This window comes from Nestor notabilis, unplaced genomic scaffold (assembly GCF_000696875.1).
Source record: "Nestor notabilis isolate BGI_N333 unplaced genomic scaffold, ASM69687v1 scaffold32561, whole genome shotgun sequence".
Lineage (NCBI taxonomy): Eukaryota > Metazoa > Chordata > Aves > Psittaciformes > Psittacidae > Nestor > Nestor notabilis.
The window spans coordinates 755-14,648 of NW_009915722.1; the positions used below are offsets into that span (position 1 = coordinate 755).

General features: G+C 51.1%; 1 protein-coding gene across 1 annotated transcript; it reads left to right on the forward strand.

The window, feature by feature from the left end:
- Positions 1-1,137: 1,137 nt before the first annotated feature.
- Positions 1,138-11,312, forward strand: PPP2R4 (protein phosphatase 2A activator, regulatory subunit 4; the record flags this gene model as incomplete). The annotated part of the gene is made up of 7 exons (XM_010024276.1): positions 1,138-1,233; positions 2,463-2,549; positions 7,511-7,636; positions 8,404-8,521; positions 9,373-9,472; positions 10,576-10,700; positions 11,198-11,312. Coding segments are annotated over exons 1-7 (731 nt in total), but the record flags the coding sequence as incomplete, so codon positions are not given.
- Positions 11,313-13,894: the final 2,582 nt, after the last annotated feature.

The following is a 13,894-nucleotide window of genomic DNA, read 5'->3' on the forward strand; positions in this document are numbered from 1 at the left end:
ATAGATGAGAATCTGAAAGGCAGACAAGTTAAATGGCTGTTGAAGCTTGTGTGAGTCTATAGCAGACTCTGTGCGGCTCCTGTGACTTTGGATTCCTTTTCCCCCTCATGTGCCTGCAAGACAGTGCTGTTCTGCTGCAGAAAGGGCTGCTGATGCTTCTGGGAAGTATTTTCTATGTAAATGCAGCTCATTATGTTTTAAGGAGTTGGAATTTGGTGGCCTGTGTTAGGGAGCCAGTGCCTGAGCTTGCTGTAGAGCATGGAAAGCAGGCACTGAAGCTGGTGCTGAACAAATGCCTTCAGATGTTCTAGGATTAACAGGCTGAACTGGGTGACTCTAACACAATGCAGGGATTCACAGCAGCACCCGGGTTCCTTAACAGTGGTTCTGCTGCCTGCCTCTTGCTCTTAGAAGTTGCTCTTACAGGAGTGTAATGCAAATCGCCTCTAACCTCATGGAGCATTTGTGGCTTCCAGTGTCCCACTGTGGGAGCGTGGGGTAGGGGTCACCCTCACAGCAAACCTTGGTTTGGAGGCTGGGGAAAAGAGCATTAACAACTTGTGTTTGGATTAAATGTTACCTCCTGGGCTCTGAGAGAGCTTTAAAATGAAACGAGCTTCACAGCTCCGCTCTGGAAGAGGCTGTGTCTTGGAATCCTCCGAGCCCCTGTGCTGCCTGGGTAGGGGCTGCGGCTCTGGACTGCCACCTATTGAATTGCTCCAGCTTTATCTTCGCAGGAGTTGGCCTTTTTAGAGGAAAGCAGTTGAGGTTTGACACCCTAAAACCAAGGCACGGTTAGTTAGTGCTCCACATGACCTGAGGCTTGGCTTCACTAGACAGAAATAGCTGGGTGGTGTCTTTGTTATCTCCTGCACCAGCCTCTCTGTCTGAATGGGAAATGCACTAAAATGATGAAAACAAACACAATGCCACTTTCTGAAGCCTTGTAGTGTCCTCAGGAGTATGTTTTCTGGGGACTGGGAGGATATTGTTTGGTGAGGAAGACTTTGGGAGGTATTAGTGCAAGCTGGGATAGGTCTCCTAAGAAATACATGTTGATTTCTAAGAAAGGAAGACAGAGGATTCCTTCTTCTCCACTGTCTCTGTTTGACCTCTTTTTTGCATCTCCCAGGCACCACCGAGGAGGTGACTCCTCCCCTCCAGCAATGCTTCATGATCCCCAAAAAGGAGATAAACATGGTTTCTGATATGGCCAAGTGGAAGCGTTCTCAGGTATGGCTCTGGGCTCAGGCAAAGCTGGTAAGTGGTTGTTATGCTTCAGTGGCAACCAGGTCTGGTCTGGGAACAGCCAAGAGGTAAGGCAGGTTTGGGCAAGTAATGGGAAATAAATTGGGTTGTGTTTTAAAGCAGAAGAGTCGCTTTGCAGGAAAATTACTTGGCAGCAAAATGCTGCAACAAAGGAGTGAGCCAGGAGAGCCCGGATGTTGAGAGAGACCAGAGATGCTTAAAAATCATTAGTGGTCCCTCCCAACAAGCTCGACCAGTAGCTGGTAACTTTTCCACCCTACCTGGTCTGTACATTACACCAAACTGGATTAACCCAGCAGTGTTTGAACTCAGCTTCAATGTGGTGCTGGCCCTCTAATAGCACCAGGCTGGGTTGGTTCCTGGGGCCTTCTCATCCTGCTCTACTGGAAGAGGCTCTACATCCCAGGCCTGCAATTGCCTGGATAATTTCTGTTTACAGTATGTGTGGAGCTGGTGGAACAGGCAGGTTTTCCCCTCTCTGCCTCTGAGGGGTGGGTGTGTGAGCCCAGACTCGTCCCTCCTCTTAGGAGCAAGTTCTCCCTTTGAGACTGATCTGTGATGTCTTAGGAGAAGCTTAAGTTATAGCCAGGCAAATCTTGGAGTGCAGCTTCTGTGCTTGGTCTCCCGGGTTTAAGCACTTGCTCCTGAGCAGGATTTCTGTGCAAGAGGGGCCCAAGGAGGGAGAGGTGGCAGTGTGCTTGTCTGGTTTTCCCAAACACTGGATATGGTGCTTCAAAAGCAGCCAATTTAAAGAGAAGATCAGCCTGGGCTGTTTCCCACTTCTCCAAAGTGCATGAGGATGGGAGAAGAGTAGACGAGGAAAGGAGAGATAATGGTGCACGTGTGGGAGAAGCAGAGCAGAATGTCTGGGCACAGCTGAGCCCAGCTGAGCTTGAATTTGGCCTGACAGGAGGCAGGGAGCTGCAGGAATGATTTCAGGGGCAGTGTGAGCATTTTTAGGATTCTCCTCCTCTGTTTCCACAGGATGCAGAGTTCTTGGTGCAGTCACCATCTGCCTTCTGCCCAAAATAGCAGTAACCTCACAGCCAGCCCCGCACCCTGGTGTCTCCAAGAGAGCAGCATTGCCTGTTGGGAAGGGTTCCCTGGGAGTGCAGGAGTGTTTCCATGCCACATTGCTGGGTCAGACAGGCCACGGGTGCTCACTAACACCCTGCTCTCTCTGGTGTTCGCAGGCATATGCAGATTACATGGGCTTCATCCTCACTCTGAATGAAGGTGTCAAGGGCAAGAAGCTGACCTGCGAATACAAGGTTTCAGAGGTAGGAGAAGAATTTGGATCCCCTTCTTTCTCCTTTTCTGTCTTTCTCTCCCCCCCCCCCCCATTTTTTTTTTTTTTTTTTTTTTTTTTTTCGCTGAAAGGAACAAAGTGCACAGAAGACCTGTACTTTTCTTTTTGGCTCTAACGTGAATATTTCCTAGGTGAGGAATGAGTTGGCATCTTAGCTGGGAGCCAGGGAGAATAAATGCAGTTGGGGATGCAAATGTCAGCCTGCAATCCTCCCTCCAGGATGCAGAGGCTCTGTGTGTGCTCACTGGATGGGAAATGAAGCAAGTTGCAAGTGGCCAGAAGCTGGTGGTGAGGAGGAGGGTGCAGAAGGGGTGTATTTTAACCCTGTTTTCACAGCAGCTGAGCTGTGCAGGGTCTGGTTTGACAGTGTGCAAGCTCAAGGCATGTCTTTGGCTCTGCCTTGCCAAGGCTTGTGTAAAGGGCTATGGGGGCTGTGGAGCACACAAGAGATGGGGTGGTTGGTTTAGCCTGTGGGGCAGGATTGTCTCTTCCAAGGTGTTGCAGAAAGGACCTGTTTTTCCCTTGCATTAATGTGACACTCACGTGGCTCTGATGCTGTGGCCACTTTTAAGGCTTGTTCACCTTATCAGGGCACAGCAGAATTGTTTGGAGCCAGAGGGAGAGGATAGGCATCCTCATTCGTGTTACTGCCCGGCCTCAGCTGTGCTCACTGCTGGCCTGAGTGCTCTCTGAGTGCTGCCATGATCTGCAGAGCAGATTTGGCCACCAGCTTTGCTTCTGTGCTGCATGCTGGATCCCCCTCCCTTGTTCTATATTGCAGCGGGGAGGTTCTTGGGTGCATTTACTGCTCAAACTTACCACAGTTGTGCAAGAAAGCTGGGAATAGCCTAAGAAGATGCAGGCAGAATGGGAAGCAGGCTGGGCCCTGTGTGTTTGGAGCTTAATTCTGGTGTGGGAAGGCAGCCTACAGTCATCTTTAACCTAGTCATTTATATTTGAAGCAGGCATGTTGAGTCCAGCCTTCCCTTCTAGGAGCCAGTGTGTGGATGAGAAACTTGCTTGTAGTTCTTGGAGGGGGGGGATCAGGGATAAAAAATCCCTCCGCAACAGGCTTTGTGTCCACCTTTTGTTCCTTCAGTTCAGTAGAAACTGCTGTCAAATGCTGCTCTTGCTCTCTGCTGTTTGCATTCACCTCTGAGTTTTCTCTTTGTCATGATCTCGCTCATTCCCAACCATTCACAGAGCAGTTCTAGGGAAACAAAGCTTTAAAAATGAGCAAAACAAAAGGTGTGTGTGGGGGAAACATTCTCTGCCAACCCCTTGGAGCTGTCAGCTCTCTGTATCGGGGCTGCATCCTGCAGCAGATCCCTCTTGGAGTGAATGTTTTACTTCCATGCTTCCAGTCCAGGTGGCAAACAAGAGACACAATCGCATTCTTTGGAAGTGGCAGGGAATGTGTTTCACCCCCTTGGTGTTGAGGAGAGCAGAAGCCTGTGGCTTCAGGCACAGGTGGAGCATCCCCAGGGTTGCCTTGTTGATGTGGTTGCCTGTTCACACAGGTTCCTTTGTAGATCAAACTGCTTATCTGTGCTTTTAAAGGCTCAGCCCCTTGTGGCCTCTGCTTGCATCTCTGCTCCACTTTCTTCTCCTTTGCTGTACCTGCTGCTGATGTGCTTTTGTGCCGTCCCATCTTCCTCCCTGATCAAATGCTGGGGACGCCTTCCTTTGGCAAATGACCTCCTGGAATTCTTTCTTTCTGCTGAATGTGTATCCTCTCTGTGACCTACTGCTATTGCTTTGCTATGGGAAAGAGAAAGCGGGAAATATGGTCTGCTGTGCTTTGGAAGAGCCAGCTTAATGGTTTCCAGCATAGCATGTGTCGATACCAAACTGTCTGCTGGATCCTTTGGGGGCTGAGCCCCTTCCGAGACTTGCTGAGCTTGCTCTGCTCTTGCTGCAGGATTGCATGGAGCTGTCTGGGGTTTTGCTGGAGGCATCTGACAAGCAGCAATAGCTGAGCTGTTGTTTAGGACTCTGGCATAGACACTGTGTCTGGCACAAGGTTGTGTGACTGATAGGCTGTGACCTGCCTTCTCCTCCTGCAGGGAGAGCTTTTCACGTGGGGATCCGAGCAGCAGCTGCAGGGGCTGCAGCCTGGAGTGCTTTCAGAGCTGTGACTTTGATCAGAGGAGCAGTGCAGCGAGGAGGAGGAGGAGGTTCATTTTGGCCATGTGAGGAGCAGACCTTCCTCTCACACAGCCCACTGCATGGGGGGAAACTGGCTGGTTGGTAGCTCCAGGAGGGAAGCAGCAAATGCCCTCATTTTAGGAGCTCCCCCCTCCTCCAGGAGCCCACAGGGGCAGGCTTGGTCCCTGCAGGCAGCTTTGGCTGCTGAGATGCCTTCTCAGCACCTCTGTCTGCCTGGCCCCTGCTCTTGAGAGATGCTGACAGGTCTGTGCTCTGTCGGAGGCTCTGTGGCTTGCCTTTGGGACCGGTGGCAGGCTCAGGGTCAAGGCAATGCAAAATCAGCACAATGAGGAGAGCAGGGGGGAGGCTGTCCTTGCTTTGATCACTGGAAAGGTAAAGCAGAAATAGAGCTTAAAAACCTAGCCAGGCAAAATAAGGCTGCAGTTGTGCTGATGGTTGTGTTCCGGGAAGCTCAGCTCTTCCCCTCCTTCTCCCCCAGCTCTGGATTAGCTCTGGATGTAGGAGTTTCCTCTGCTGGACAATGGGAAGAAGCTTCTTTTAGTAACCCCCTTTTCAAAGGGTCTTGAGCCCAAAATGAGCTGCATCTCTTGAATTATTTAGTGGCATGGCTGAGCTGGCAGCTGGGTCCTGCTCTCCCGTGTGCAGTGGGGCTGGGCTTTTTAATCCCCTTAAAGCAAGTGAGTGGGGAAGGGGAGGTTGGACCCTGCTGCTCCCCAGGGGAAGGAGCTGGTCCTTGCCAGCCATTTATCCAGGCAGCTCTGAGTGCTCTCTGGGAAGGGGTTGGGATACGGGGGCTGCTGGGAATGAGCTGCCAGTGCTGGCGGATAAATCACCAGCATGGTTTAATTATTTAATGCAACCCAGGGCTGGGGAGGCTGTTGCTTAATTGCAGGGGAATGCAACAACCAGGAAGGAGCAGGGCTGAGTCCAGACCTGGCCCCGAGCAGTGGGTGTCTGCAGTGTTTTAGGAGGGAGTTGAAACAGAGGGGGCTGCGCTGCCTCGGCCTATGTGTATGTGGGGCACTGGCCTGTAGTGGTTCTAGCTTGCAGCCTCCCCAGGGGAGCTTCTGGCCACCTCTGTCCCTTGGCACTTGGGTGTCAGGTCTTGTCCTCAGTCTGTCCCAGCCTCTAGCCTGGCTCAGCAGCCAAGTGTTGAGGTCCTGTGAGGTGCATGGATCCTTCCCCTGTCTGATCCTGCTTCCCACTGGTGATCGCACCATGTCCTTGGGATGGCAGCTTAGGGAGCTGCTGTCTGTGGGAGGCTGTGTCTGCCATGAGGCCCTTCCTCCTGGGAGCAGAGGGCATGGGGAGCGATCTGCAGCTGCTTCAGCACAGCTCTGCCATGCCTGTCTCTCTGCCTGCCCCCTTCAAGCAGCACTTCAAGGGCTGGAAACTTGCTGGGCTCGGCTCTTTCCTTGTCCTCCTGGCAGGCAAGACGTGAAGAACTGAACCACAGCCCAGGAGACCAGCCAGCTTCACACAGTCCATGCCTCCAGCAAAGTCAAACCAGCCGCTGCTTCTGCTGTCCTCTTTGTCCCCTTGAAGGAGGAATCCCCTCTCGAGACACAGGAGCGCCATTGCCTGAGGCCTGGCCAGCTGCTGTGGTGGTTTGGGCTCTCTGGCTGCCCGGAGTCAGGCGAGGAGAATCCCTGTGCCTCTGGCAGGCTTGACCAGTCATCATCAGAGCCTTCTACAAGTGTTTGGAGCTGCTTAAAGTGCTGCCTGTGGTGGTGTCTCTTGGTGTGTGGGGTGTAGCCATTCCCCAGCTGTATGTGCAAGGCAGGGAGGAGGCTGTTGTGCATTGGCCAGCCCTGGTCCTAACTGTACAGTCTGAGGTACCGTGCTGTATTGCCTGTTGGATCTCTCTTCTTTGTGGCCACAGCAGTGTCACTTCCAGTCACTCTCTTGAATCCTACACATTCCTCCTTCCATGCTAGATGTAAGAAAGGTGGTTCCGTTGTCTTGCTGTTGTCTTTTCATCAGCTGTATGTTTGTATTGAGGTATCTATTCTATTTCTATGAGAACCAAGAGCTTCTCAATCTTGCTCTGATGAGACCACTGTTGGCCAAACCAGGCTGCCTCTTCCCCTGAGTAGGTTGTATTTTGCCACATGCGCTGGGTAGCCCTGGGTTGGAGCTTCTGTGGCAGCATGGCTGGTATAAGTTGGAAGCAACAGGAATCACACTGAGAAGGTTGACTTGTGATCAGGCCCTGCTGTGCTGGGTGCTGTACAAACACTGCCACTGTTAATCCTGGCTCCTAAGAGACACTTCAGGACAAAGATTAGAGGCCTTGAGAAGGGCAAATCACATCACCAGCCACTGGTGAGGTTATACAGCAAGTGCTGTGCTGTATTCCATGGGGGATGCAGGACCCTCAAGATACAGAGCCCGAGTTCTGTGTTGGAGATCCTTGATCTGTGTAGCACCTCCCTGCTGCTCAGTCCTGTGTGCCCCATAGCTAGGAGCTTGCTGTAGCAATTCACCCAGAGGCTTTACAGCACAGTGCTGTTAACAGTTCATGGAAGACTGTGTGGGTGACAGGGGAGCCTGCCTCAGGCTGGCCTTTGGAGTAGACTGATCTAAGGCTAAGGCCAACCCGCCCTGTTGTGTTTCAGGGAGGGTTGGTACATTCTGTTTCAGCTTGTCACCCTTGGGAAGGATGGTGTGGGCTTTAACAGCTCCAATCCAGAGCAGAGGTATTGGAGCCTGGAGGACTGCTCTGGTTTATATCACTGTGACCCCTCATCTTTGTCTCTGCAGCCCATTGAAAAGCTGGTGGCTCTTCTGAACACTCTCGACAGATGGATCGATGAAACCCCGCCAGTGGATCAACCCTCTCGCTTTGGGAACAAAGCCTTCAGGACCTGGTATGCCAAACTAGACCAGGTGAGCATGGCTTTCACGTGTAGTGTGCATGCAGCTCCTACAGCAGGGCAGCATGCCCAGCAGGAGCAGCAGAACAGCTCCATCACTCTGTGCAGCCAAGCAGCCTACAGAGGAATTGCTTAGATGAGCTGTAAAGGATCCACCTCTTGTTATGCATCACTTACCTGTGATCTGGTGCTGTCTTCTCCTCTTATGAGAGCATGTGGTCATGTAAATGCTCTCGGCTGGGTCTCCCAAGTCCTGGATGAGCCACGAGGGCCCTCCAGACCCAAGGAGCAACTTTGGTTTGTAACTGCCCTCTATGTCTGCTGGCTGATGAGTGACACACAAAATCAGAGGAAGGTTGTGGAACTGCTCCAGTTCCTTCAGCTCAGAGCACTTGCCCTGCACTGAGCTCTGGAGGTGGCACAGTCCCAGCCACAATGAGCTTGCAGGAGGTCTGCTGCTCTCTTAATGCTTTTGTCCTGTAGCTGACTCAAGTGGGTATGTGGGTTGATGGGCTTGGATGGTGGAGCTTTTCTTCCCCTGCACGATCACGATGCTTGTGGTCTGGGTAATGTCAGGACATCCTCTCCCTGGATTGCTTCAGTGGGTCCCTGGATGACTTCTTCAACAGGAGAGTTCCCTCCTCTGCCACGCTCGCTCTGGCCATTGTAGGAGTGCACTGTTGCAGCTCCCACCCTGCACCAGTGTCTGAGGAAGGGGGGACTGTTTCCTGGGGGCTGTGATGCATCTGCACTCACTCAAGAGTCCTTTGTATCTTTCAGGAAGCAGAGAAGTTGGTGGCAACAGTAATTCCCAAGCATTTGGCTAGTGCTGCACCAGAAGTGGCTGTGTACCTGAAGGAATCCGTGGGGAATTCCACCCGCATTGACTATGGCACAGGTACCTGGGCACCAAAAGGCAGGAGAACAGGATGCTGTGGGTGCAAGGAAGCACCACTTTGGACCTGGACAGGGAGAGGAAGAGGAGGACGTGGGTAAAGGATGAAGAGCTGGAGCTTGTGCAGTGCTTGCCAGAGAGCTGCGGCTCGCCGGCACCAGGGGGAGATGTTGTCTTTGGAAAGGGACCCACTGGCTGGGGTTTTGTCAGCTCAGGGAAGGAAATTCAGCCTTTCCTCCCCTCCCGTGTGTCCCAAGCCAGAGGCTCATGTCCTAGCTCACAGTGGTGAGACTATAGGTGCGTTTTGTTCCTACACTGGGAGCTGCACTTCATAGTGTGGAGCTGCTGATCTCGTAGTCTCCCTTCTTCTGTGGTCCCTTCCACTGACAGACATTCTGGGTTTGCTGGTTTTGTCCTTGCTGTTAGCTGAAGGACTAAGCTGCAAAGATCTTCTGACACACAGATCTTTCTGAAGCAGGAGGAAATCTGTTTGCTTGCAGATGTGAGGTGCTCTTGCATCTCCTGAGCAGATGACTCTGTGGTGTTCCACTTCTCCTGCTGTGTCAAGCTCCTGGGAAAGGCCCTGCCCAGTTTTAGAGCTGCTTTTCCTCAAGAACTTCTTTTCTCAAAGTTAATAATCACCTTATGAATGTCTAGAAGGTGTCTTTGGGTGGGTGCTGCGTGGGGATGAAATACTGTCAGCTCCTGGCATTAATAGGGATAATAGGGTTGGGGCTCTTTGGACAGGACTGTGACTGCTGTGATTTCTGAAGAGCCATTGTGGTGCCTACAGAAAGCTTGTCCTGGGCTCCAGAGACACCAGTGTCACATCTCTTCATGTTCTTTAACTCTAGGTCACGAAGCTGCATTTGCAGCCTTTCTCTGCTGCCTCTGCAAAATCGGGGTGCTCAGAGTGGATGACCAGATGGCCATTGTCTTTAAAGTATTTAACAGGTGAGGTAATGGAAGGAGAAGGGCTGGAATGTGGCAGGTCCCTGTCCCCTTCCAGCTGTGTGAGATGTTACTGCCTATTCTGTGCACCAGACTCCTCCTGTAGCCTAGTTGTGCCCCTTTCTTCCACTCAACTGCACCCATTTGGGACTAAGAAATGAGCCTCCTCCTTGGGGTGTGAGCTGAGCAATTGAGGCCTTCAAAGACATGGAGAACATGAGTGCTGAAGGCCTTGCTGGCTTAGGGAAAAAGGGCAGAATGGGAAAACTGAAGACGAATTGAGACAAAACTAGGAGGCAGATGTACTGTTTAATGGTCATGGTGGGTGACCCATGATAACTGTCTCCAAAAGAGGTGAGAGCACCTTGTCTGTTAGAGGCTGAGTGTCTTTCTGGAAGGTTACTTCAGTTGAGCACAAGTTCTTGAGCTCTGCAGAGGTATGTGGGTGAAGCTCTGTGCTTTGTGACAGGCAGGAGTATCTGATCAGAGGATCTAACATCTCTTCAGGCATTAAAAAACCCCTCTATGAAACTGGCAGGTCTCCACTGCTCCTCTACATGTGTTTCCAGCCCAGAAGGTAGAGTTGGTAGTGATGAAACTGTTGGAATGGGTGTTTGGAGTCCGGAGATCTAATCCCAGCTGTATCACTGCTTGGTGGCATGGAAAGAATTCCCTTCAATGGTGCTTCCAGCTTTAATTTGCCACCTGGAAAGTGGAAGTAGCAGTTGCCGTAAGGGGGAAAGCTTTTTGAGCAATTCTGAAAGTTGCTGAAGGAAAGCAAAGTGTCAACGTTTTCAAATAACAGTGGCTCCAGCAACATAAGACACTGCAGATAAAATAAACCCCTGCCATTTAATCTCTTAGTGAATTTGCTGTAGAAAACCCCAAACCAGCAACAAAACAAACCAACAATTTTTAGAAGGTGCTGAAATTTGCTACTATATGTACCTTCAGGCTGCTTTCTGTAGCAAAGGAGTCGAATCCTATGTACTGTGCTGTATGCAGGAGTCCTGCTTGCAAGCAGGCTGGTGGTTCTTGTCCTCATGTAAGTCCGCGGAGACAGAAGAAGACCTTGTCTTAACCCTTCCTTCTCTCTGTGGTCTCAGGTACCTAGAAGTGATGCGAAAACTTCAGAAGACCTACAGGATGGAGCCTGCTGGCAGCCAGGGCGTGTGGGGCTTGGATGACTTCCAGTTTCTACCTTTCATATGGGGCAGTTCCCAGCTGATAGGTACTAATGAAAACCTTCTCGTGTCCCAGCCTGCCCCCTGTCTGTCTCAGTTGCAAAGATGATGGATTTTGGGACTGACTTTTAAATTCAAATATGTCAAATCTGTGCGTGGTACAGCAGAAGAGCTTGCTTGGGGCTTGGATTGTTGGGTTTTCCCTTCAACTTTCCACATAAAGCTATTTGCTTAGGTTGGGAGGGGGAAGGCTTCTCTGTACAGTACATCCCTCTTCATTGCAATGGCTACAGGCTTTTTAAAAGGAGAGTCTTGGGTTTGGTGCTAGAAAACACTTTTTTTTGCCCTGGGGAGTTGATGAGGTGCTATCACTGCTGAAGCAGTGGAGTGGGAGATGAGATGGAGCAGCTCTGTAGGGACTTCTGAAGAGCTCCAATGGGAGGATCGTGCCTCTTCTGAAAGAGGGACAGGACAAGACCTGGTTGAACTTGATCTCAGGAGGGGGATACCATCCAGGTTACTTCTTATTGTCTCTTCTTTTTAGACCATCCAAATCTGGAGCCTCGACACTTTGTTGATGAGAAGGTGGTAAACGAAAACCATAAAGACTTCATGTTCCTGGAGTGCATCCTCTTCATTACAGAGGTGAGGACTAGAAAGTTTGTTCCACAGAGATGTTCTCTTGACATTAGATACTGTGGTTTTCTCTTCCTCCTTTGCTTGTTTGTTTGCTCTCATGGAACTGTGTGGATGAACCATTGTTGCATGTCTGAGGTGCTCTCCTTGAATGAGTTGAGACAGGGATGTTGAGAGGGAAGTATAATTAAGCTAGATGGGCTGTGAGTTGCAGTTGAAGGGAGCTGTAACAAGAGCAAACAAATTACCTGGGATCAGTCAGTGGGAACGTGGATGGAGAAGACTGGTGCCTGCAAGCATGCTAGGAAGATGAAGTAGGAGCTGCAAACCGACTGGGCTTGCCAAGTTCACCTCCCTTCCCTGCAGCCCTTGGGTGCTGCCTGCCAGGCCCTGGGCCTCCTCTTGCTTAGGGCAGGCTCCCAAACCTCCGTGCAGCTTGGTCTCCACCAGGTTCTGCCAAGAACAGCCATTAAATATGCCTTATTTGCACACAATCTAGAGCAGAGATGGTGCTGAGATTCACTCAGCAGTGCTATCAGGACCATGTTTCTGCTCAAGCACTGTAGGACCCTTGGGTGAGTGGCTGGTGATACTCAACCATGGACAGTGTTTCTCAGTGAGGGAGCTCACAGCTTTCTGCCCTCAGCTGGATCATCTGGCCATGTTTCTACTACCCCTCTTGCTGCATGGTCTGGGCAGAGAGAGCAAGAACTCCATCCTCTGTTGTGGTGAGGGATTTATTGTCTCTGGCAAGATAGAGCTGATGGGATTAATTCTGAAGGACAGAATGTGGTGCTTCCCCTCAGTTCTGTTTGCTTCCCCCCCCCCACCTCTAATTTAGTGATTAGATGAGAAGGGAGGTTACAGAATATGAACTTAGCCTTTTATGTAGGAAATTTTCATGGAGCCTTTGGCCCAAACCCTGTTTTAAATCCTACTGAGTCTAGTAGGGTTTGTTGGTACTTAGCACTTCTCAGGGTTTAACCCTTAATGCAGACATAAATCATGCCACAGGTGGTAAAGAGGTGCTGACAGAAGAGATCAAGATGAAGACAGGAAAGTGGGAGCCAAGATACTTTAAGCTTCATTTTCATTTGGGCCTCTGTGATACCCAGACAGTGCACTGAGCTGTTAAAACCATAAACCCGTGCATCCCTTGACGTGTGTGTGTAGAGTATTCTGCAGTGCACAGATGACCATGTCAGGTTTAAGATACACAGCACCAAGCTGCTGCTTCAGGTCCCTCTGCTTTCGCCTGCAGAAAGTCAGCTTTTTGAGGAGGCTTCTAAAACAAGGGATTTTGCTCCTTTTCCTGCACATCTGGTGTTTCTGTGCGTTCCTCAGTGCCACCTGGTGGCAAGGAGCCCTCCTGGCGTGAGCCGCTGAGGGATGGCAGCAACCTGCATCAGCGAATGCATGGTATTTTCAATCCACCTCCATGCAGGCACTGCTTCCCTTTAGGAAAGATTTTGCTTTTGAATTTTGGGGTTTTCTTTCTCTCCCAAATTCCTGGGCAGGCTGTTACTGCCACTAGGTGGGGCTGGGACAGCCTCGAGTGCCCTCCAACCGCTCTCTCTCCAAAATCAACAACAAAATAGCAGGGGGGGAAAAAAAGATAGAAGGGATTAAAGCCTTTAATAAATGAACGATATGATTTTCTTCTGAGCTTGTCAGCTGGAAACAGCTCTCCTTTAAAAGTTAGACACGTAGCAAACACCACAGCAGTTCCCATAGTGGGTCTGGTACATGTTACCGACATGAGAGCAGGTTTTGTTTCAGCAAGCTACAACCGAGGCTGGTTGTTTTCTTTCAACCAAGAGAATATTCTCTTGAGCAGATATTTTTCCCAGCCTCTGTGTGACGTCTCAGGGTATGAATACACACTGTCGGGGTGTTTGCCACGTGTATAGTTAAACCTCAGGCTCCTCGAGTAGCAGTGTCCAGCCTGAACTCACCAGGCACCACCCTGCCTGAGCCTTGCGTAAGCTGGGAAATCTGTGGGGTCATTTTGGATCTGGACGTGTGGTTCTGGAATAAAGTGAAGTTTATGGAGCTGGCTGGGACTCGAGCTAACCCCCTGGTGCCAAGGTGTGCTGTGGGGTGCATGTGGTACCCATACGTGCAAGGATGAGGATGGTTTGGGAGTATCTCTGTGGTGCTGCCTGCCCTAGGGGCTGCGGATGGCAGTGCTGTGTGTGTTTGCGCAGAAGAGGGGTTCTGGGTACACCCCAGCTGTTGCAGTGCCGTGCTGTGATTGCCCAGATGCTCCTCCAAGGGCCCAGGGCAGGCAGCAGCAATTTCGGCTTCAATCTGGCTTCTAAATTTGGAGGTTTGGGAAGGGAGGGCTCGGGTTTCTGCTGGAAGGGAAGGAGCTGACAGGAAAGCACGGCCTCAGCCGTCCCCCTCCCCCCGGCACTGACAGAGGAACCATTTACAAAAGGCCGATTCTCTTGGGAACCGAGAGGCAGGAACGCTGCGTCTGTGAGTAATTTCCTGCTCAATATGGCTGCTCTGACTCACTCCATTCCCCTGGGGTCACTGCGGGACTGCAGCGCGCTCGCTGCCTCTGCTCTCCCCTCCCGCTCTCCCTCTTCGCCCTTTGTGG